The sequence below is a fragment of the Natator depressus genome, chromosome 8, assembly GCF_965152275.1.
Source record: "Natator depressus isolate rNatDep1 chromosome 8, rNatDep2.hap1, whole genome shotgun sequence".
Classification (NCBI taxonomy): domain Eukaryota; kingdom Metazoa; phylum Chordata; order Testudines; family Cheloniidae; genus Natator; species Natator depressus.
This window is the reverse complement of record NC_134241.1, coordinates 103,970,615-103,992,852: the sequence shown is the minus strand read 5'-3', so window position 1 is coordinate 103,992,852 and position 22,238 is coordinate 103,970,615. Positions and strand designations below refer to the sequence as shown.

At 47.9% G+C, this 22,238-nt stretch overlaps 1 protein-coding gene and 6 non-coding genes across 7 annotated transcripts; all 7 read left to right on the top strand.

Moving 5' to 3' along the window:
• The first annotated feature begins 75 nt into the window (after positions 1-75).
• On the top strand, positions 76-239 carry LOC141993072 (U1 spliceosomal RNA). Its single transcript, XR_012640765.1, has one exon. It is a non-coding gene; the product is annotated as a U1 spliceosomal RNA (small nuclear RNA).
• An 8,679-nt stretch (positions 240-8,918) lies between these two features.
• Positions 8,919-15,173, top strand: RPS8 (ribosomal protein S8). The gene is made up of 6 exons (XM_074961879.1): positions 8,919-8,937; positions 9,578-9,684; positions 10,110-10,209; positions 12,084-12,259; positions 13,508-13,637; positions 15,009-15,173. Exons 1-6 carry the CDS (start codon positions 8,934-8,936, stop codon positions 15,116-15,118), a joined length of 627 nt encoding a protein of 208 aa, XP_074817980.1. The 5' UTR covers positions 8,919-8,933; the 3' UTR covers positions 15,119-15,173.
• LOC141993078 (small nucleolar RNA SNORD55/SNORD39) lies at positions 9,423-9,507 on the top strand. The gene has a single exon (XR_012640772.1). It is a non-coding gene; the product is annotated as a small nucleolar RNA SNORD55/SNORD39 (small nucleolar RNA).
• On the top strand, positions 9,928-10,033 carry LOC141993081 (small nucleolar RNA SNORD46). Its single transcript, XR_012640775.1, has one exon. It is a non-coding gene; the product is annotated as a small nucleolar RNA SNORD46 (small nucleolar RNA).
• On the top strand, positions 12,595-12,667 carry LOC141993079 (small nucleolar RNA SNORD38). The gene has a single exon (XR_012640773.1). It is a non-coding gene; the product is annotated as a small nucleolar RNA SNORD38 (small nucleolar RNA).
• LOC141993080 (small nucleolar RNA SNORD38) lies at positions 14,677-14,747 on the top strand. The gene has a single exon (XR_012640774.1). It is a non-coding gene; the product is annotated as a small nucleolar RNA SNORD38 (small nucleolar RNA).
• Positions 15,174-16,170: 997 nt separating the features above from the next.
• On the top strand, positions 16,171-16,302 carry LOC141993036 (small nucleolar RNA SNORA35). The gene has a single exon (XR_012640732.1). It is a non-coding gene; the product is annotated as a small nucleolar RNA SNORA35 (small nucleolar RNA).
• The last annotated feature ends 5,936 nt before the right edge of the window (positions 16,303-22,238 follow it).

Sequence of the window (22,238 nt, the reverse complement as noted above, 5' to 3'; positions counted from 1 at the left end):
TGGCGCGGCGGGCCCCACCGTGGGTTGAGAGTGCGGGGCGAGCGAGGGCGGGCGGCGGCTGGGGCTGCGCAACTCATACTTACCTGGCAGGGGAGACACCATGATCACGAAGGTGGTTTTCCCAGGGCGAGGCTCATCCATTGCACTGCGGGTGTGCTGACCCCTGCGATTTCCCCAAATGCGGGAAACTCGACTGCATAATTTGTGGTAGTGGGGGACTGCGTTCGCGCTCTCCCCTGGCAATCGGTCAAAAGAAGAAAAATTTTAGTGTGTGGTTTTCAGTTTTTTTTTTTTTTTGTAAGTTGTTCTGAATTTTTTTTTTTCGGTTTTTTTATATGTCTTCGTTATTGCTTGGTTTGGTAGGCAGCTTGCTTACCTTGTGTTCTTTTTTAGCGTTTGCAAGTAGTTCTCGGTGCTTTTGTAATTCCGACTGGTGTTTGATTGAACAAGAAAACTGAGATTCTGGCTTACAACACTATGCCCTGGTCTACACTAGGACTTTAGGTTGAATTTAGCAGTGTTAAATGAATGTAAACCTGCACCTGTCCACACGATGAAGCCCTTTATTTTGACTTAAAGGGCTCTTAAAATCAATTTCTTTACTCCACCCCTGACAAGTGGATTAGCGCTTACATCGGCCTTGCCGGATCGAATTTGGGGTACTGTGGACACAATTCGATGGTATTGGCCTCCGGGAGCTATCCCAGAGTGCTCCATTGTGACTGCTCTGGACAGCACTCTCAACTCAGATGCACGATTGTTTGCCGTTGTTCTGACGCAGGGAGGGGCGACTGAGGACACGGCTTACAGGGTTGGCTTACAGGGAGCTAAAATCAACAAAGGGGGTGGCTTTACATCAAGGAGTATTTCAGGCAGGACTTCACGGAGGGTTCCAATAAGAAATGGTGCACCTAAGTTATTGTTCTTATTGGAACAAGGAGGTTAGTCTGGCCTCTGATTGATACATGGCTAGATTTACTTTGCTGCACCTTCTTTGGGAGTGACTACAGTGTGACCTAGAGGAATGAGTCCTTTAGATGGGGGGTGGGTTTGCAAATGAGCACAAAACAGATCTGGTCTGTTCCTTGTTTTGATACACTCCATCTATCTTTTACATCTTTGGCTAGCAGCAGATAGTGCAGAAGGACTGCATGCCATCCACATCTCAGGGCTGCTCAGCAGAAGATGATGCAATAGGACTGCTAGCCATCCATATCGCCTGCCTGCTCACCATAAGATGGCTCAATAGGACTGACTGCAGGACTAAAAAGAATGACCTGATCAAGTCACTCCAAATTTAGTCCCTGTGCCCATGTCTGCCTAGGTCTTCTGATCAACCTCACATAGGCAACCAGGAGCACCTCAGACATGACAATGACAGCTACCATCCTATTGCATTGTCTGCTGCCACAAGGCAATAGGTTGCTGCTGCTGTGTAGCAATGCAGTACCACGTCTGCCAGCACCCAGGAGACATACGGTGATGGTGAGCTGAGCGGGCTCCATGCTTGCCGTGGTATGGCGTCTGCACAGGTAACTCAGGAAAAAAGGCGCGAAACGATTCTGTGCCCTTGCTTTCACGGAGGGAGGGAGGGAACGGGGGCCTGACGATATGTACCCAGAACCACCCGCGACAATGTTTTAGCCCCATCAGGCATTGGGATCTCAACCCAGAATTCCAATGGGCAGCGGAGACTGCGGGAACTGTGGGATAGCTACCCACAGTGCAACGCTCCGGAAGTCAACTCTAGCCTCGGTACTGTGGAAGCACTCCGCCGAGTTAATGCACTTAGAGCATTTTCTGTGGGGAAACACACGCTCGAATATATAAAACCGATTTCTAAAAAACCGACTTCTATAAATTCGACCTAATTTCGTAGTGTAGACATACCCTATGTGCTTTTGACTGCTCTGTTAATTGGAGCTCAGGCTGCTGACTTCTTTGTTGCTTTTCTGTCCTTTCCTGGACTTTTGGATTTGGTCTGCTCTCTACTTTACCTTTGTGGGGCTTGGACCAGTTCCTTATTTTGCCCTAAGGAGAGCTGGTTGGTTGATCTGCCTCTTGCCCTGCTTGCAGCTTTTTGCCTGTTCCTCATTCTTGGGCTCTTCCTGCTCTGACGGGAGGATGGTTTGTCAAAAACATCTGTCTCACCTGGTCCCCTCATCCAACGTGCAGGCTCACCCCCTGCCCTGGGTTGCTTTGGCTTTTTCTGTCCTTTCCTTTGGCGGCAACCCTGTCTGTGCTACCGAGACTAGGCTGGCACAACCCCATGGTGGAGGAGGCCCACCACTTCCCCGAATGCCCTTAGCTACGCTGGGGGTTAGGTCAGCGTAGCCATGTCGCCAAGGAGCGGGTTTCCCTTTTACACACCTCTGACGAACGGAGCTGTTTTGACTTAACTGTTCAGCACGCACCAACCCTCAGGCCTCGTCTGCACAGGGAACGTAAGTCGCACTGCTACATCTGTGCGGGCTGTGGACAGAAGAATTCTTCTGTTTACCTAGCTCCCGCCTTTTGGGGAGGCGGGTGGTCTATGCTAACAAGAAAAACCCTCTCCAGGAGCCTTCTCCAGGAACAGTGGCCTTCCGTTTCGGAAGATTTTGCTGATTAAAAAAAGAGAAATAGTTTAACTGCGTTTCTCTGTGACAAGGTTGACTTTTTATTGCTTCCCTTGTGTCTCCTTAGAGCAGTTGTCGTTGACATAGATTTCAGAAAAGAAAAACCCTCTCCAGGACCTCAGCAGGCCACCAAGCCTGCCTGGTTTGCGGACGGGGGGGAGGGTTACAACAAAAAATGGCAGTCTCCCGGCAGCAGAGAACTCTGCCCCTGCCATCAGGAAGGGGTGCCTCACAGCCACTGACCCCACGAGCAGGCAGCAGCTAGCCAAGGAGACACGCCACCGCTCTGCCCTGCCACATTAGCATTTCAGGGAGCATGGCAAAATGGAAGGCAGAACATGGGGGGGGGCAATCTCCCTGGACACTCAATAACAGACTTAAAAGTGGCCATTCTTCAACAAAAAAAACCTTAAAAAACAGACTTCAATGAGAACCTGCAGAACTGGAATTAATTTGCAAACTTGACACCATCAAATTAGGCCTGAATAAAGAATGGGAGTGGCTGGGTCACTACAAAAAATAATTTGTCCTTTGTTGATACTCATACCTTCTTGTCAACTGTTGGGAATGGGCCACATCCACCATGATTGAATCGGCCTCCTTAGCACTGACCCCTCCACTGGCTAAGTCAACTCCTATCTTTTCATGTGCTCTATATTTATACCTGCCTATTTTTTTCCCCACTCCATGCATCTGATGAAGTGGGTTCTAGCCCACAAAAGCTTATGCCCAAATAAATGTGAGAGTCTCTAAGGTGCCACAAGGACTCCTCGTTGTTTTTATTATCTTGTGTGAAATTTTAGTTTGTACTGACTTCTCTAGTGCTTTTTATGTAGCCTGTGCCTCGGGCGGTGCAGGTGGGCTCGGGGCTGGTCACTCCCGTTTACCTGCAGGAAAGGGCCGGTCCAAGAGCTGCTAAGCTGCCCTGGGTGAGCTGGGGGGAGATTGGTGAATTTGGGGGGTAGGGAATCCCTGCCTGTTGGCCAGGGGCTTCCCTTCCAGCTTCTGGGCGTTGGTCTCGCTGCTCAGGGCAACTGCGTGGCTCCTGTTCTGGGGCTGAGCTTTCCCTTCTCCTGCTCCCAGGCTGCAGCAGCTGCTCCCCTGTGAGCCCCTGGCACCCTGCCCAGAGTTCCCAGGCAAGCTCCAGCCAGCCCGCCCTTGTGAGGAAGTTTCACCCACCTTTGGACGCCTGCTGCCCCCAGTCTCCAAGAGGTTCACCTGGTGGTCCTCCAAGCAATGCTTGGGGGGATGCAGGGGAGCGAGAGCACCCAGGTGGGGGACAGACCCTTGGACACCCGACTGCCCTCCCAGTCCCCTCTCGCCACACACTGAGGGGACTTGGTGGTGTCAGAGTACAAACTGTGCAAGGCAGATGACTTGATTCACGGATACGAGTGTCTGCTTGTGCCTAGTGTAGCAACTCTGTGAAGGCCCAGAGTTACTCCATTTCTCTTTGCAGGTTAATTCGGGATATTCTGATCAGTGTGGCCAAGGTACCTGCGGAGGTGGTAGTAGATGCAATTCTAGTTAAAGGCTGATGTAAAGAAATGACTCGTCTTGCAGAGCAGTTGATAGAAACTTGCAGTCTGTCCTGGTCAGAGGAAACATGCATTTTACATGGCAATTTCCGAATATGATTTGTTTCTGCCCTCATAATGAGGCTGAAGAGAATGTTTTCTGTAAAAACACATTCCACTCCTCCAGGCAGTTACTTACTGGAAGGACAAAACAGTGTATTCTGAAGCCTGAATGAAGCAGTGTCAACTCAGTGTAGAGCAGATATTGCCCTCTCGGTCAGTGTTACAATTTACAACCACCTCTGACTATTCCATGAACTCCGCACTCAGCCATGACCTGTCATAGCTGGTGATCATAGTTCTTGCTTCTTTTCAGCTGCTCGTAGTGAAGCTATGCCTGTTCCAAAGTGGGTGGATAGTTTTTGTGGGGGAAAGGTAGCAGTTTCCCTAGCAGCAGCTCCAATCCCCAAATACCAGCTGCATTCAGAGAGGGATTTTCTTTGTCTTGTCTAAGCACCACAGGCAATAAATAATTGGCATTCCCATGCTGCGTTATGCACTAAGAGGCTGTTACTTCGTTTCGTAGAAAGTATAAAGCCAGGTGATATTCATGGCCTGGAGAAACACCGCCTTCTTTATGCTATTTCGCTTCACTACACCAAATAAAATTTAATTTCCAGTAAAAAAGCAGCTCAGTGACATTAATGGGCATTTTTGCCCTCGAACATTTGTGAGAAAACTGCTAATTGTCTCCCCAGGAGTTTCCTTTTGTATATGTAAAGTCCAGGTTATTAAATCCCTTGAGCTGTGATGCCAAACTCTGAAGATGTTTGAGAATCTTTAGTTATTTTATACTAGAAAATGCTGTTAAAATATGTCTAACAATACAGGTTATTATAAATGGCCGTACTCATTACAACTACCATTTGGGCTGCTAAATACATAGACGTTTGTCTATCTCAGCGGTTCTCAAACTGTGGGTCTGGACCACTGTTCCCTCTAAGCTGTGCGTGTGTGCGCACGCACACAGATCCTAAACCCCATGCACACGGCGAAACACTGCGCACACAAACATTTGCACAGAAAATTTTTTTTGCGCACACAGCCTGTCAAAAATTAGAGGGAACACTGGTCGAGACCCCAAAGTGGATCACAAGCCTGTTTTAATGGGGTCACCAGGGCTGTCGTTAGACTTGTGGGGGTCCAGGGCTGAAGCCTGAGCCCCACTGCCGCTCCTTTTCTGAGCTGAAGCTGGTCCACCATACAAGATATGACCATACAAGATATTACCTCCCCAACATGGTCTCTCTAATATCCCGGATTGCTGGGACTGGACCCGGCTACAACTGTACTGCATGCAAGAATCTGAAGTGTTATTGAAATCAGGTTACAAGAGGCTGAAGTGCCAGACTCCACCAGGGCTGGTGCTTTTTTTGCTGCTCAGCCCTTTCTTAGCTGCTTAGTGGTTTTATATATTCGAGTGTGTGTGTCCCCACAGAAAATGCTCTAAGTGCATTAAGTGCATTAACTCGGCGGAGTGCTTCCACAGTACCGAGGCTAGAGTCGACTTCCGGAGCGTTGCACTGTGGGTGGCTATCCCACAGTTCCCGCAGTCTCCGCTGCCCATTGGAATTCTGGGTTGAGATCCCAATGCCTGATGGGGCTAAAACATTGTCGTGGGTGGTTCTGGGTACATATCGTCAGGCCCCCGTTCCCTCTCTCCCTCCCTCCGTGAAAGCAAGGGCAGACAATCGTTTCGCGCCTTTTTTCCTGAGTTACCTGTGCAGACGCCATACCACGGCAAGCATGGAGCCCGCTCAGCTCACCATCACCGTATGTCTCCTGGGTGCTGGCAGACGTGGTACTGCATTGCTACACAGCAGCAGCAACCCATTGCCTTGTGGCAGCAGATGGTGCAATAGGATGGTAGCCGTCATCGTCATGTCCAAGGTGCTCCTGGTTGCCTATGTGAGGTCAATCAGGAATGCCTGAGCAGACATGGGCACAGGGACAAAATTTGGAGTGACTTGATCAGGTCATTCTCTTTAGTCTGGCAGTCAGTCCTATTGAGCCATCTTATGGTGAGCAGGCAGGCGATATGGATGGCTAGCAATCATAGAATATCAGGGTTGGAAGGGACCCCAGAAGGTCATCTAGTCCAACCCCCTGCTCAAAGCAGGACCAATTCCCAGTTAAATCATCCCAGCCAGGGCTTTGTCAAGCCTGACCTTAAAAACCTCTAAGGAAGGAGATTCTACCACTTCCCTAGGTAACGCATTCCAGTGTTTCACCACCCTCTTAGTGAAAAAGTTTTTCCTAATATCCAATCTAAACCTCCCCCATTGCAACTTGAGACCATTACTCCTCGTTCTGTCATCTGCTACCATTGAGAACAGTCTAGAGCCATCCTCTTTAGAACCCCCTTTCAGGTAGTTGAAAGCAGCTATCAAATCCCCCCTCATTCTTCTCTTCTGCAGACTAAACAATCCCAGCTCCCTCAGCCTCTCCTCATAAGTCCTATTGCATCATCTTCTGCCGGGCAGGCAAAAGATGAGGATGGCTAGCAGTCCTGAGATGTGGATGGCATGCAGTCCTTCTGCACTGTCTGCTGCCAGCCAAAGATGTAAAAGATAGATGGAGTGTATCAAAACAAGAAATAGACCAGATTTGTTTTGTACTCATTTGCAAACCCACCCCCCATCTAGGGGACTCATTCCTCTAGGTCACACTGCAAGTCACTCCCAGAGAAGGTGCAGCAAGGTAAATCTAGCCATGTATCAATCAGAGGCCAGACTAACCTCCTTGTTCCAATAAGAACAATAACTGAGGTGCACCATTTCTTATTGGAACCCTCCGTGAAGTCCTGCCTGAAATACTCCTTGATGTAAAGCCACCCCCTTTGTTGATTTTAGCTCCCTGTAAGCCAACCCTGTAAGCCGTGTCCTCAGTCGCCCCTCCCTCTGTCAGAGCAATGGCAAACAATCATGCATCTGAGTTGAGAGTGCTGTTCAGAGCAGTCACAATGGAGCACTCTGGGATAGCTCCCGGAGGCCAATACCGTCGAATTGTGTCCACAGTACCCCAAATTCGACCCGGCAAGGCCGATGTAAGCGCTAATCCACTTGTCAGGGGTGGAGTAAGGAAATCGATTTTAAGAGCCCTTTAAGTCAAAATAAAGGGCTTCATCGTGTGGACGGGTGCAGGTTTACAGCGATTTAATGCTGCTAAATTCGACCTAAAGTCCTAGTGTAGACCAGGGCTTAGTTTAGGTAACTAACCTACAGCTAGAATTGTTGAGGAAAGAGCATGTTTCCAAGCCTGGAGAGAATTTGAATGGGGTTGGAAGATCGCAGCTCCATTTCTCCCAATAAATACAGAACAATCAAAGGTTAGGAGCGTATATGGACACACTAAAGGCCAGATGCTTAATTCGTGATTTCTTTTGACATCAAAAGGATATGACATCAACTCCATATAAACTGAAACCAGGACATGCCTTTCAGGGCATAGAATTATAGAATATCAGGGTTGGAAGAGACCTCAGGAGGTCATCTAGTCCAACCCCCTGCTCAAAGCAGGACCAATCCCCAACTAAATCATCCCAGCCAGGACTTTATCAAGCCTGACCTTAAAAACTTCTAAGGAAGGAGATTCCACCACCTCCCTAGGTAACCCATTCCAGTGTTTCACGACCCTTCTAGTGAAAAAGTTTTTCCTAATATCCAACCTAAACCTCCCCCACTGCAACTTGAGACCATTACTCCTCGTTCTGTCATCTGGTACCACTGAGAACAGCCGAGCTCCATCCTCTTTGGAACCCCCTTTCAGGTAGTTGAAAGCAGCTATCAAATCCCCCCCCATTCTTCTCTTCCGTAGACTAAACAATCCCAGTTCCTTCAGCCTATTTCACTCTATTCTACAACCCAGGTCACACAGGCCTCTTAGCCACTTTCCTATGAGCTTCTCATGCGAAGTGCTAGATCAGAAAAGAGGGGGGATTACAAAGAACATTTCACCTTCAATTTGTTTAAAAGCAACACAGATCCTGCCAGACAGCGTGCCCCCACATGCTCACCCCTCACTCCCTGAGCCAGGGCCACACACCCCCTTGGCTGTTACTGCTGTTCGAGTCTGGGGCCCCCCAGCGAGGGTGTGAGACTTTTGCTCAGGGCAGGAGCGTGGCAGGCTATCAGCGGGCGTTCACCTGGCGGGTGCAGCGACGCCCCCGAGCAGGGGCTGTTCCTGGGGCACTTCGCAGGGTGGCTACCAAGGCCCGGGGGCAATGCCCGGGCATGGGGCTGTTCTCGCGGCCTAGCGGGCGCAGGGCCTGGCCCGGGGGCTGTTCCCAAGGCTGAGCTGGGGCTGGACGGGGAAGGGGCTGTTCCCAGGCCCTAGGGTCTGTCGAAGGGGCAGTTATCGGGGGGGGTCCCCGGAAGGAGCCGCGCCCCGCACCGTGGGCAAGGGGCAGCTCCAGCTCCCAGGGTCAGGCCCTAGCCCGGGGAGCTCGGCGGGTCCCTCCGCCCGGGCCTGGGCGGTCCGGGCCCAGGGGAGCGCGGCCCGCCCGGGGCCTAGAACGGGGGCGGGGGCAGTAACCGCGGCCAGCGCTTCCGCCCGCCCCGGAATCTACGTAGTCCCCGGGCCCGCGCGCCGACGTCACGCGCGCGGGTCGCCGAGGGATGTCGTCTACCAGCGGCACTCCCGGGCGCTGCGGTGTGACGTCCCCGTCTCGCGCGATCTCGGCCCCACAAACCGTCCCGTGAGCCTCTGCGGCCCCTCTTTGCAGCCGGCGCCGCTCGGGATGGGTGAGTAGGGCCGCGGCTCCGGGCCCGCCGCCATCCGCCGCCATCCGCCCGCGGGGCCGGCGGCGCGGGGCCGGGCGCGGCGCGAGGGGCCCGCGGGGCCTGCGCTCGTGGGCGGCCGCGGCCGCTGCGGGGCGGGAGGAGGCGGGATGCCGGGGTCCCGCGCGGCGCGGGCTGGGGCGGGCCCGCCGCCGCCGCCGCCTCCTGCCGGTGGGGTGGGCTGCGGCGCCAGAGCCCCCCCGCCTTCCTCCGGCTGTGGGGGCCTTGCGGGTCGGCAGCCTCCGGCGCCTCCCCCCCAGCCCAGCCGGCTGGGGGGCCCTGCGGCGGGCACGAGGCCTGCGCCCAGGTGGGTGTGAGCCCGTCGGGCGGGCGTTGTGGCGCGGGCTGGGGTGCCGGGCCCGTGATCGCAAAGGCCCCAGTCTGGGAGGGGACCGCTTCCTTTCGTGCCAGGCGCTGGCTTTGCTGAACGCTTCGGGGAGGGGGGGCTCCGAGTATCCGTGATGAAGCTTCTCTACTTGCTGCATTAGACCGAATGCACCATGTGGAAATCAACCTTGGAGAGCTGAGTACTCGGAGCGTTGCTGTTGTACAATTGGGTGGGCTCATCTGCCTCTCTGACCTGCTGCTCTTTGGTTTGACCCAGGTATCTCTAGGGACAACTGGCACAAGCGTCGCAAGACTGGGGGCAAAAGGAAGCCCTACCACAAGAAGAGGAAGTATGAGTTGGGGCGACCACCCGCCAACACCAAGGTGGGGGATTTGGACGTTGGGGATAACTGGATGTTGCTGCCCTGGCCAGCTTAGAAAATACTGTGTTAGTTTTTGGCTTCATACTGCAGTGATAAGGACTTGTGAAAATGCACTGCTTTATCAATCAGTACTCTAATTTCTGCCTGTGCTCTTCTGAGCAGTGGCATTTCCCTATTTCCCCCCCCCCCCCCCCTCTGGGATTTCAGCATTACATTAGTTCAGATTGTTACTGGGTTAGGAGGCAATTGGAGTGATGAGAACTTCACCTTAGGTGGGTACTATGGACCGTTTCGGTCGCAATTACTGCACCTGCCGATGCTAGGATCTGTCATAGTTACACTGACCATATTGCCTTTCAGCCTGAAACTCACTGTCTCCTCTCCCCTAGGATATTGTTAGCAGCTATGTTTTTGTTGTTGTTACAGATTGGCCCGCGCCGGATTCACACAGTGAGGGTTCGTGGTGGTAACAAGAAATATCGTGCTCTGCGCTTGGACGTTGGCAACTTCTCTTGGGGTTCTGAATGTAAGTAGAAAGATGAGAATGCGGGCCCCTCGCATCTAGAAAGCAACTCAGTCTTTTTCTCGCTGTGTCAGCCATCCGTGAAAACAACAAGGAGTCCGGTGGCACCCTAAAGACCAACAGATTTATTTGAGCATAAGCTTTCGTGGGTAAAAGCCCCACTTCTTCAGATGCATGGAGTGAAAATTACAGATGCAGACATATACTGACACATGAAGAGACTCACAAGACTTTCCACTCCATGCATATGAAGAAGTGGGGTTTTTACCCACGAAAGCTTATGCCCAAATAAATCTGTTCATCTTTAAGGTGCCACCAGACTCCTTGCTGTTTTTGTGGATACAGACTAACACAGCTACCCCCTGATACTAGCTATCCATGGTACTGCTGGACTGGAGGAATGATCCAAACAAACAGCTTGGATACTGATCTTCAGCAATGTGGTTGTCTGTACAGTGTTTGGTTCTGGAGCAGTGTGAATAATGATGATAACTTTGACCTTAGGTGGGCTTATTAGAAGGTTTGGAGGCCTTTGTAAAGCTCATAGTGATAGGAACGTCATAGTTACACTGAGTGCATTGCTCACAGAAGCTCTTGTTTCAGGAGGGGGGCAGCTGTCATGGAGTTTTCACATTAAAAACAAATGATGATTGTCAAATGATTGGTTTATATTTACAGCTTTCAGCAGAATGTGCTCCCTGTCTCCAAGTGTTTGTTATCTAAATAAAGCAGGACAAAACAGTTCAGGAGAATGGAGAGCGTGAGGGTCCTTGATGAGAATGGTTTGCTGGAACAGGTGGTTTTGAAGGAGAATGCCCTGCAAAAGGGTTGGAGGGTGGGAAGAGTTTTGAAAAGGAGTCGGGCATTCAAGTGAGAAGATGGGGATATGTAACCCTGCTACTGCCGTCATCAGTACTCTTGGAGGCAAGGAGTGTCTTTTGCTTGTGCCATGCTGAGACCAGTGGATTCCAATCCTGGCTGTTCTTTTGGATGCTTCTGTAATACAAATAATAAATAGTAAATCTGGTGCAGGTTAATGATGACTAAGAGGTGGCTTGTCTGACATGAGGTAGAGGGGAAATGGTCTCTCTCCAGTTAGTAGTGAAGTATTATGAAAATCACAATCCCTTGTTAGCAATCTCAGCAGGGAGGCCAAAAATTAATGGGCTGTGAAGACTGAGCTTCCTGCCCCCCTCTTTAGAGACAGTCCCTAACCAACAAGCATGAGCCAGCACTGCTGAGCAGTGGGGAAAGACTTAAAGACTTGAGTCCCCGGGGATGGCAACTGCTAAACTTATTAAAGCAAAACGACTACCATAAAATGGTGTTTTACCCCACTGTGGAGGGACCTGTGGTCTCTAGAGGCCTTTTGGGGTGGGAAACCCAGCTTGCTGCTCAGATTCCGTAGTAAAGTCTTGATCCTGCAAACAGAGTGTAGTGCTTGCTGCAGGGGGAGTCCCATTCACTTCCATGGGGTCGATTACCCATGGTAGGAAGGATTCACAGGATTGGGCCTTGACTCTCTGCACTTGTCTTTTATGCAACTTGTGTAGTAATAACTTTCAGATGAGAAGTTTGATTTCAACAAATGAGACCGGGGGAGGAGGAGGATGCACGGGACCATGCTGGAGTTTATCTAGTGCTTTATTTAGAGCGGGTGTAGCTTTCCATTTGCAGGTCTCTTTCCGGAACCCATATAGGCTGCACTGGGAGAGGAAAGGATATACCGAAAGCACTCCCCAAGTAGTTGAAGGATAAACTTCCAAAGAGGTGTGGGTTGAGCACTGAAGATGCTGTGTTGTCTGCTTTGATGATACATCCATTGTAAAAGCTTGTCTGGCTTGTGTGGGGTTTAATGAATTCCCTTGTTTTCCAAGGCTGCACCCGCAAGACCAGAATCATTGATGTGGTCTACAATGCTTCCAACAATGAGCTGGTGCGGACAAAGACCCTGGTGAAGAACTGCATTGTTCTCATTGACAGCACCCCATACCGACAGTGGTATGAAGCCCACTATGCCTTGCCCCTCGGACGCAAGAAGGGTGCTAAACTGGTACGTGCTGGGCTGAGAGATCTGTTCTTGATGCTGTGTGAATCATGCCAGTCTGCTTGCTGGGCAGGGATCGCAAAGTCTGCACTGTGTTCCTGCCTTGCTTAATACCAGTCACTGCTGTCAGTTCTGCCTCTTAGCAATTTTGAACAAAGTATTTCAGAATTGCATTCGGGACCAACTCTAACCATTTGAGATGTTCTCATTTGGAGCCACATGGCCGTTCCAAAGGGAATGCTGGCTCCTTAAAACCATTGTTCCACGGAGCCATCGCCATGGCTTTTACACTTGGCAGTGTTAGATTAGTAGAGGGATCTGCCCCTTAAAGCTTCCTTGGTCTTCTGATGATGATAACTTTGTCCAGTTCTGCTACTGAATGGAGAGCGATGACAACTTGTGACGCTGAAGAAGACTAGCGGGCAAGTTGGGGCCTCACTGCAGGGAGCAAGCTTCTGCTTCTAGAGCAGATTCCTACATGTTAGTCAGTTACGTAGGAATTTGGGTCCTGCCTGCAATGTGTTTTTGGGGCAGAAGTTTGGACTATTCAGTTTATTGTTGGATAGTTGGTGTAGGTTGGCCTGTTAACATTGTCTGGTTGTTTGGAGACACATTCAGATCATTACTCCAGTCTGTGTGGTTGCGGGAAGGGAGATTCAGTTGATTTTTGGGGAGGAGGGTAGTTCAGACTTCCTACGGTTTGTCCTTTTGGAAGAGTTTCCTATGCCTGTGTAGTGCACATCCCTTCTGGAGCCTGATCCCTGGCCCTGTAAACTAACAGCAAAGGCTGGTTGGTGTTGCAGCTGCATTCATGCCTCATATCTAAGGATTTTGGCTAGCAGAGGTTGCCTATTCTATGTGCGTGGACAATGACTAACAGCAGTCATTGCTGGACGATGGGGGACAATTGCTTTCCCAGAAACTCATTCACTGTCAGTAGCCTCCTCTCCTGCCTTGTGTTCTCCATACATGATCAGGCATGTTTTGGGCCAGGACTGTAACCAGGGTTATTGCACTGTAGTGTTCACCAAAGTGGTACTGGAAATACAAAGAGTTTCTGACATGACAATTGAGTATTGTGCTCTAAAATCATGCCTTTTCCTGCATAAACAATTTCTGCTCCTTTCCAGACATGGAAGGAATATAGAGATAATGCCACTGAGCAGAAAAAGGGAATTCAGTGGGAGGCTTCCAACAAAAAGGTGAACAGTTAAACCCAGCCTGTTCTCAGTCCTTTCTCTGGCTTTGTTTCAGACTCCTGAAGAGGAGGAAATCTTAAACAAGAAGCGTTCAAAGAAGATTCAGAAGAAATATGACGAGCGGAAGAAAAACGCCAAGATCAGCAGCATCCTGGAGGAGCAATTCCAGCAGGGAAAGCTGCTTGGTGAGTCCCCAGGGAGGGAGAACTCAGTGGACTATACAGGCACAAAGAAAAGGTGCCAGAGCAGAAACTATTCTTTTTAGTATTTCTAAAATCCTGTCTGGATTAGTCAGCCTGATAAAGCCATGCAGAGGTGCAGATAGAAAGTGACGGGGGAGTTCATCTGTTGTAACTAGGCTTGGCAGAATTTGATTTTTATAATTTCGACAGTTATCTGTGTTTGTTTTTAAGTATTTTTATCTATTTTAAATTTTTCACCGTTGCAGGAAATTATGGGGGTGTTAGCCAGTAGTAATTATTTAATGACCGTAGATGTTGAGATTCAAAAAGTTAAAGCTTTAGAACTATTAAAACACAAATTGTGAGCATCACATGTCAAAATCTGCCAAGTAAATATCTTTAAATCAAACTGTTAAGAAGTTCTAAAATAGCAGTATCTGTAAATGTTGGTAATGGTCGCTGGAAATGTTTGTTTCATCAGCTTGTGCTTGTGTGGTGAAATGGACATCTACCAATTTTAAAAAACCGACTCCTTCCAAGCCTAGTTGTAAAATGTTTTTAGTGGATATTAGCCACAGCTTTCCTTTCATGTGTCTGGATTCTGGAGGGTCCAGCAATTTTGGCCCCGGTGGGAAGGAAAAATTTCCCACATCTCAGCTGGCACATTTGTTCAGCTCCTGGAATTGCTCAGCCCTGGCTAGTGGTCATTCTCTATAGGCCTTTCTCTGGTAAGACTTGCCAGTGTTGTGAAAAGCCTAAGGCCAGGTCTGCGTTACAGACCTGTATCGTCTAACTGCGTTGCTCAGGGGTGTGAAAAATCGACACTGACCTAACTCCCGGGGTAGACAGTGCTAAGTCAATGGGAGAGGCTCTCCTGTTGGCTTAGTAGTGTCTTCAGAACTATGCTGCTGTAGCACTTTAATGAAGACAAGTCCTAAGGCTGCTTGTGCATCCTCTCTGCGGTGAGCAGCTTTCTTGGGCTTAACAAGTAACACCTTCCACCTATCTGCCGTTGTGCATGGGTGGCCTGCTATTCTGAAGTCTTCTGGTGATGAGAACACTGTCCAGTTCTGCTACTGAATTTGAGCGATGACCATTGGAAATCTGAAGAGGACTTCACTAGTGCGTACCTTTCCCCTCACTCTTGCATAGCCCCACAGCTGTGCCTGAGCAGGTCCTTTCAGGGAGATGCTCACTAACATATTGATTTGTTTGAAGACATGTTACTGGCCTTTATTTGACGAGGCCAAGAAAGGTTGACAGTAGAGGGCAAGAAAGAGTCCAGCTTGTTTGGATGGACACTGATGTGAGAGTCCATAGCAATGTAGCTCCCATTTCTTTTTCCCTGACCTAATGACTGACTTCTCATTGCAGCTTGCATCGCCTCCAGACCTGGACAGTGTGGCCGAGCAGACGGCTATATTCTGGAAGGCAAGGAACTAGAATTCTACCTGAGGAAGATCAAGGCCAGGAAAGGCAAATGAATGTACGATACACAACTAAAAGACCGAATAAAAACCCCAGAGTCTTGTTATAAAAGGGTAGTGTGCTTATTTGTGTGTGGAGAGAGGCAGGGCTTGTGAAGCTCCTTTCTCCTGCAGAGACTTGAAAGCAAAGGGGCTATAATCAGGAATTTCTGCGCTCTCCATGCTTTCAACCCTAGGAAAGCACTGAACCTGCAAGCCCTGTGCTAAGATGAGACCTAGCAGGAAATGTATAGGACTGACTTAATGGGGAAAACACAAGTGTGGAGGAAGGGGGGTTGTTAGTGGCTTGGTTTGTGCAGCAGCTCATAGTCTACACCACTGATGTGGGCCATTGGTGTAATTCTAGCTGTTCTAGATCTGTTAACTTCAATTGCTGATGTAAAGGGGTGTTTCTTATACACCGGTATGTTTACTGTAAATGGGGATTCCTAGACTGGAGCAGACTTGTGGTCTATCTAGTCTGTTGTCTCCTGTACTGGATTCATTACAGGAGGTGTTAATAACCTGTAATAAGCTGTTAATCCAATACGGCACCAATGGGGTCTTTTTACTGGGTGCTGGGAAAATCTCCATTTGGAAACCTTTCCCATTTTGGACAGTGGTTCCTATCTGTACATTGCTTTACATTTTGTACAGAGAGCTTTGGCTAATAGGGTGTACTTAAGAGAGACCTGCTGACTTGTTTTCCTTTCAGACATACGTTTGTGGAACAGTTTAGACACTGCGACATGAGAATCGATAGCCAGGCTATCTTTTTTTTTTCTCCCCCTCCTACCCCCCATCACTGTTATCTGGATACCGTAGCTTCTATTGTAGCAGGTACCGTGTGCTATTAACTCACGAATGTAACTTTTGAAATCTTACTAAACTATTTCAGTCAATATTCTGCAGCTGTGAGTGCTCTGTGTTGCTCCTCCAAATGCCACACACCCAGTACTTATTTTGAACTAGTACGTTTAACCCACATCTACCGTTTCCTGCTCGGTTGAGAAGTTACTCTACAATTTCAGTGGTTTCTGTTTCAAGTTAGCCATTGGTTAGAACAGGTGCTGCACTGCCAAGTGGCTGGTTGGTCTTTTCCTTGACCTCCTGAGTCTCATTGCAGTGCAAGATTAACTCCCTTCTAGCAGAAGGGCCAGGCTATTTCAGTGGTCTGTCTCTTTCGATGGTTGGGCACAAACTTCCCTTTCTCTTCACCTACCATCCAGTGGAGAGGAGGTTGCTGTTGATTGCACAGCTGAGGTGCCAGACCCTGAACACGGGTGAACAAAATTATTTTCCAATGTACAAATGGCTGTACTGGGTCAGGCCAATGGTTCATCTAGCCCAGTGTTCTGTCTTCTGACAGTGGCTGGTGCCAGATGCTTCAGAGGGAATGAACGGAACAGGGCATTTCAAGTGACCCTCCCGTCATCCAGTCCCATTTCAGGCAGTTGGAGGCTTAGGGACACCCAGAGCATAGGGTGGCATCCCTGACCTCATGGCTAGTAGCCATTGAGGGACCTATCCTCTGAGAACTTACTTAATTATTTTTTAAATCTGATTAGACTTTTGGCCTTCACAATATCCCCAGGCAATGAGTTCCACAAGGTTGACTGTGTTGTGTGAAGTACTGCTTTGTGTGTGCTGCCTGTACATTTCATTGGGTGACCCTTGGTTCTTGTGTTATGTGAAGAGGTAAATAACACACCCCTATTCATGAATGGCGTAGAGAAAGTGATTTTATAGACCTCTATCGTATCCTTCTTTAGCTGCCTCTTTTCTAAACTTAACAGGTCCGGCCTTTAATCTCTCCTTGTATGGAAACTGTTCCTACCCCACTTGTGTTGTCCTTCTCTGTACCTGTTTCAATTCTAATATATCTCTTCTGAGATGCAGTTATCAGAACTGCACAAAGTATCCAAGGCTTGGGCGTACCATGGATTTATATAATGGCATTATTGTATTTTCTGTTTTATCTGTCCCTTTCCTAGTGGTTCCTAACATAGTTAGCTTTTTCCACTGCCGCTGCACGTTGTGTGGATGTTTTCAGAGAAATATACAATATGACTTGTGGATATTCACATATGATCTCTTTCTTGAGTGGTAACAGCTAATTTAGGCCACACTGTTTTGATGTATATTTGGGATGTTTTCCAGTGTGCATTACTTTGCACTTACCACATTGAATTCCATCTGCCATTTTGTTATCCGGTCTCCAAGTTTAGCGAGACTGCTTTGTAATTTGCAGTCAGCTTTCGATGTAACTGTCTTGAGTAAATTTGTATTGTCTGCAAATTTTGCCACCTCGGAGTTCACCCCCTTTTTCAGATCACTTGTCAGTATGTTGAACAGCACTGGTCCCAGTACAGATCCTAGGCAGGCCCCCGTGTCACTTCTCCATTGTGAAAAAATGCACCCCTGCATATTGGTTTTCATTCCCTAATAAGGTCATTTCAGCTGAAGAAAAAAACATAATGTGACCCAAGATTCTCCTCTGCATCAAACTAAACAAGTCTTCTGCTTGAGTGTGCGTGTCTTAAGTCTCCTGTAGGTTATCAGGCTGGAAATGCAGCTCAGTGTTTGAATCTAAGAAAGGTGCAGACTTCTTTGATGGGTAACTAGAAGTCCCCCAACAAGTGTTTTGTGCTATGCAAGTCTGTTCCTTTCTCCTAGTTTCTTGGCTCTTGCTCTTGTTTCCTAGCAAGGTGACCACCACCTTGGTGGTGATATATTCCATCCACCAGGGAGCAGTGGCAAAGGCACACAACTGGTGTCAAATGTCTTTTATTTAGCCCATGTGCCAGATTTTACAGAATACAAGCTGCTGTTTCTTGGTTGTTTTTTGATGCCTTTAGCCCCTGCGACTAAAGAGAAGCTACTAAATCAGTGTAGCCCTGCTTGTCTTGTTTTCCTGCTTGCAGATAATCTGACATAGCTCTAAGATGTGCTCTGGCTTTATTCATCTCAAGGAGGTGTTCTGCCTTTATACCTCAGTGCGATACCAGACACAGCAGATCTTCATATAACTCCCCTGTGTTGGTTGTGCAGCTAGTTACTGTAATGTATGTACACAGATGGAATAACTGCATGTGAAAATGGCCGTATAAACCGTTGCTGGTATCACTTTCCTATATTTTACTCATAAACTGTAACAACACTCTTGGTCTTTGTACAAACCTCTGTTAGCACTGGGAGCACCCCATAGCATACAGCACTTACGTCCTTAATGTTTGCTAAACCCTGCAGGTCACGATTACAAATGTAGCTTGGCCATCCACAAAATGAAAGAAATACTGTTAATCAGGAGGGAGCAGACTGTCACAAGCATGGCCGAGCCGTTCTAACAGAGAGGATGCACAGATTGCTGGCAGTTCCCTCTGCAGGCTGTGAAGAGTGTCCTCAAATCCAGTCTGAAATAGTGGCAGAGAAGAGTTGAGTAACCAATCGAATACACTCAAGAAATTAGGGCTTGTCTACATGGGGAAATAGCCTGGAAAAGCTTTTGCCCTTTAAATTCACACCCCAGCTTGTTTTTCAGTGGCTTCCCTGTGTGGACAAGCCCTAGGTTACATTATTTTCCCTTTCAAATGTTGAATAGTTTCAAAAGCAGAGAACTACTAATTCCCTCTACTCAGATTTTTCTTGGGAATAGGTGCAAATATATACACCAGGCTTAAACCACGTATATTTTTAAACCAAAAATGTTTGTGTATGTGCTTAAGACCTTGCTTTTCAATGCGGTATAAAATTGGTGATTATACAACTTATTTCTCTAGCGTCCTTTCCGGTGCACAAGAACCAAATCCTGCCATGTGGAAGGAAAAGGGGTTCTGGCTTTAGAGCATGCGCAAAAGAAGTGGCTGTGCCTCCCGTAACCCCCAGCCGATGTCCTCCGTGCCCAGCCTACCACTGTCTGCTATAAGAAAAGGAGTACTTGTGGCACCTCAGAGACTAACCAATTTATTTGAGCATAAGCTTTCTAGCTCACGAAAGCTTATGCTCAGATAAATTGGTTAGTCGCTGAGGTGCCATAAGTACTCCTTTTCTTTTTGCGAATACAGACTAACACGGCTGTTACTCTGAAAACTGTCTGCTATGTGCGAGAATAAGAGGTGCAGATGGTTTTGGTGTGTCTAAACTCTGGTACTACAGCATGTCCTGCCATGTTTCCCTTAGCTGCAGCTGTCTAAGACTTGGCAGGCAATGGAGGATCAAGTTTACCAGTGAGGTAACTGGATGCCTCTCCTGTGAAGTTAGTGGGACAGGTGCCTGTCTACACCAGACCTGAATTTTGGCCTGGAGGTTTGCTATGCATTCTTCACTACATTGCATGAATCCCCTGCCCTCCACCAGAGAAACGCCAGAGGTGGTCTTACGGTAATAAAAGGCATCCTGGAAAAATGTCATTGCCAGTACCTCATCTCTTTTCTATATGAGTGCAAGTGGGTCAGAACGTTCATGGGATATTCCCTGTTGCACAGATGGGGAAACTGAGGCAGATATTTGTTTAAGATCACAGTAATTCAGTAGTGAAGTAGGAAATAGAATCCAGGTCTCTTGCTGACTGGGATTATGCATAATTCATGTGGCCACAATACTCCCACAGCAATTCACTTCATTCCTCTGCTTATTTCCCTGTCTGAAACATGCTGGAGAGGGCTCCACTCACATACAGCCCATTTGATTAGCTTACGAAAGCTTATGCTCAAATAAATTGGTTAGTCTCTAAGGTGCCACAAGTACTCCTTTTCTTTTTGTGAATACAGACTAACATGGCTGTTACGCTGAAATAAATTTGTTAGTTTCTAAGGTGCCACAAGTACTCCTTTTCTGTTTGACAGTTGTGGATAGTCAGCTGATCATGAACGCCCAGTGTGATGCTGTGGCCAAAAGAGCTAATGTAATCCTGAAATGTGTAAATGGGAATCTTGAATAGGAGCAGAGGTTCGTTATTTTCTCTATTTGGCACTGGTGCAGTCGCTGGGGGAATCCTGTGTCCAGTTCAGGGGCCCACAATTCAAGAATGATGCTGATAGATTGGAGGGGGTTCAGAGAAGAGACATGGGCATGCTTAAAGGGTTAGAAGACCTGCCTTCTAGCGATAGACCCAAAGAGTTCAATCTATTTAGCCTAACAGAGAAGGTTAAGCAGTGACTTTATTATAGCGTATCTCCATGGGGAACAAATATTAATGGGCTTTTCAATCTAGCAGAGAAAGGTCTATCATGGTCCAATGGCTGGAAGCTGAAGCTAGAAAAATTCAGACTGGAAATAAGGTGTACATATTTGACGGTGACAGTAATAAACCATTGGAACAATTTAGCAAGAGTTTGGGTAGATTCCCCATCACTAATGGCTGTTTCTCTAAAAGGTCTGGTAGAGGAATTATTTTGGGGGCAGTTCTCTGTCCTGTTATACAGGAGGTCAGACTAGATCAGGGGTTCTCAAACTTCACTGCATTGTGACCCCCTTCTGACAATACCCCATGAGCAGGGACCGAAGCCTGAGCCAAAGCCAAAACCCAAGCCCTGTCACCCAGGGCTGAAGTCCTTGGGCTTCAGCCCTGGGTCCCAGCAAGTCTATTGCCAGACCTTTTGACCCCATTACAATGGGGTTGCAACCTACTTTGGGGTCCTGACCCACAGTTCAAGAACTGCTGTGCTAGAGGATCACAATGGTCCCTTCTGGCCTTGCAATCTCTGAATTAATGTGAAGTCGGCACTTGATTAACTGGTCTCTTCATTTACTGAGATGGGAGGGTGTACAGGAGAGACAGTCCATCTCAGATCCAACATGTGGGCTGGTTTTATAGCCATTATATGAACAACATACCCTCATATCTCAATGTCTGTACTTTGACCCGTTAGCCTTTTACCCCCAATCGGGGATATTGCAATTTATGTATTCCTTATGCCACCTGATCCTAAACCAAACTTCGCACCCCTTGATAATCTGTACGTTATTCCCTGATAACCAGAAACTTTTACGCTTAAACTCTGTACCGTTTTTTTTATTTTAACATCATCTTAATAAAATTATTAAACATGTCCCCAAACTGGCTGGGGCTTGGAAATTTGGAATGAGACCAGGCTGGTGTTGCTACTGCAGCAGCAGCCTGTAGGGGGCACACTACCTATGCAGTTTCCAAAAGTCACACAATGTGTGTACCCTGTTGCAAACTGTAGGGGATGCTAGTTTATTAATAATGAAGCCTTGAAGTAGCCCTATACATTTACACAAAGCCTGGGAAATGAGACAGCGGCCCTGAAATGCTCTAAACTACGACAAACCAAATGGAAATATTTTACCTTGTTACCTTTAAATGTTCATAGCTTGTAAACGAATGAACCAGTTTTCTTCAAACTTGGCTTGTTTTTGTAGATTTCATTGAGACTTTACAAAATCCCATTTGAAGACTATGCCATATCACCTGTGTAGTGATATGTGGTTGTGGGGATGGGTATTCCATACTGTATTAATTGCATTTGTGATGCTATAAAAATAGCTCATTTTAAGCTGGGGGGGGGGGGGGGGGAGTTTTCATCCTGAACTTTGCATTTCCAAACTTTGAAGGCTTGGTTTCTCATCTGTGATCACTGTGTTATTTTCATGGAACTTGTTCTGATCACTGCGTCATCCCCTTACAAAAACATCAAATCGCTTAAACCAGTTTAAAAAGTTTTTTTAAAAATACAATGTAAGACGATCTGTGGGCTGTAATATTTGGGTCGTTAGGTTAGTGTGTGGGTGTGGGTGCTCATGCTAGATAGTCGTCCCTTCTGGCCGTAACCTCTCTGACCTAACAACTGCCTAGGCAGGTGTGAGGGAGCCACAATACGGGTCTGTCTCAGTCAAACGACGGCTCCAGCTGAAAGACTGAATAATTCAGACGAGAATCCCTCTTGCGTGTCTTATTTTAGCCCCACCACTCCCCATGTTCCACACATGTTCGATGTCCCTGCATTTGTGTTGTTGAAAACGATTGACATCAGCAATAAAGAATCACACGGCTGAGGCTGGGGAGAGGTTTATTTACCCTCACAGGAGGTGTCTCACAGCATTTTAAGTTTTCTGTATGAATATTTCTCCTGTGTCCCTCAGTTTGGTTCTTTGTCACCCACTGAATCCAACAGGG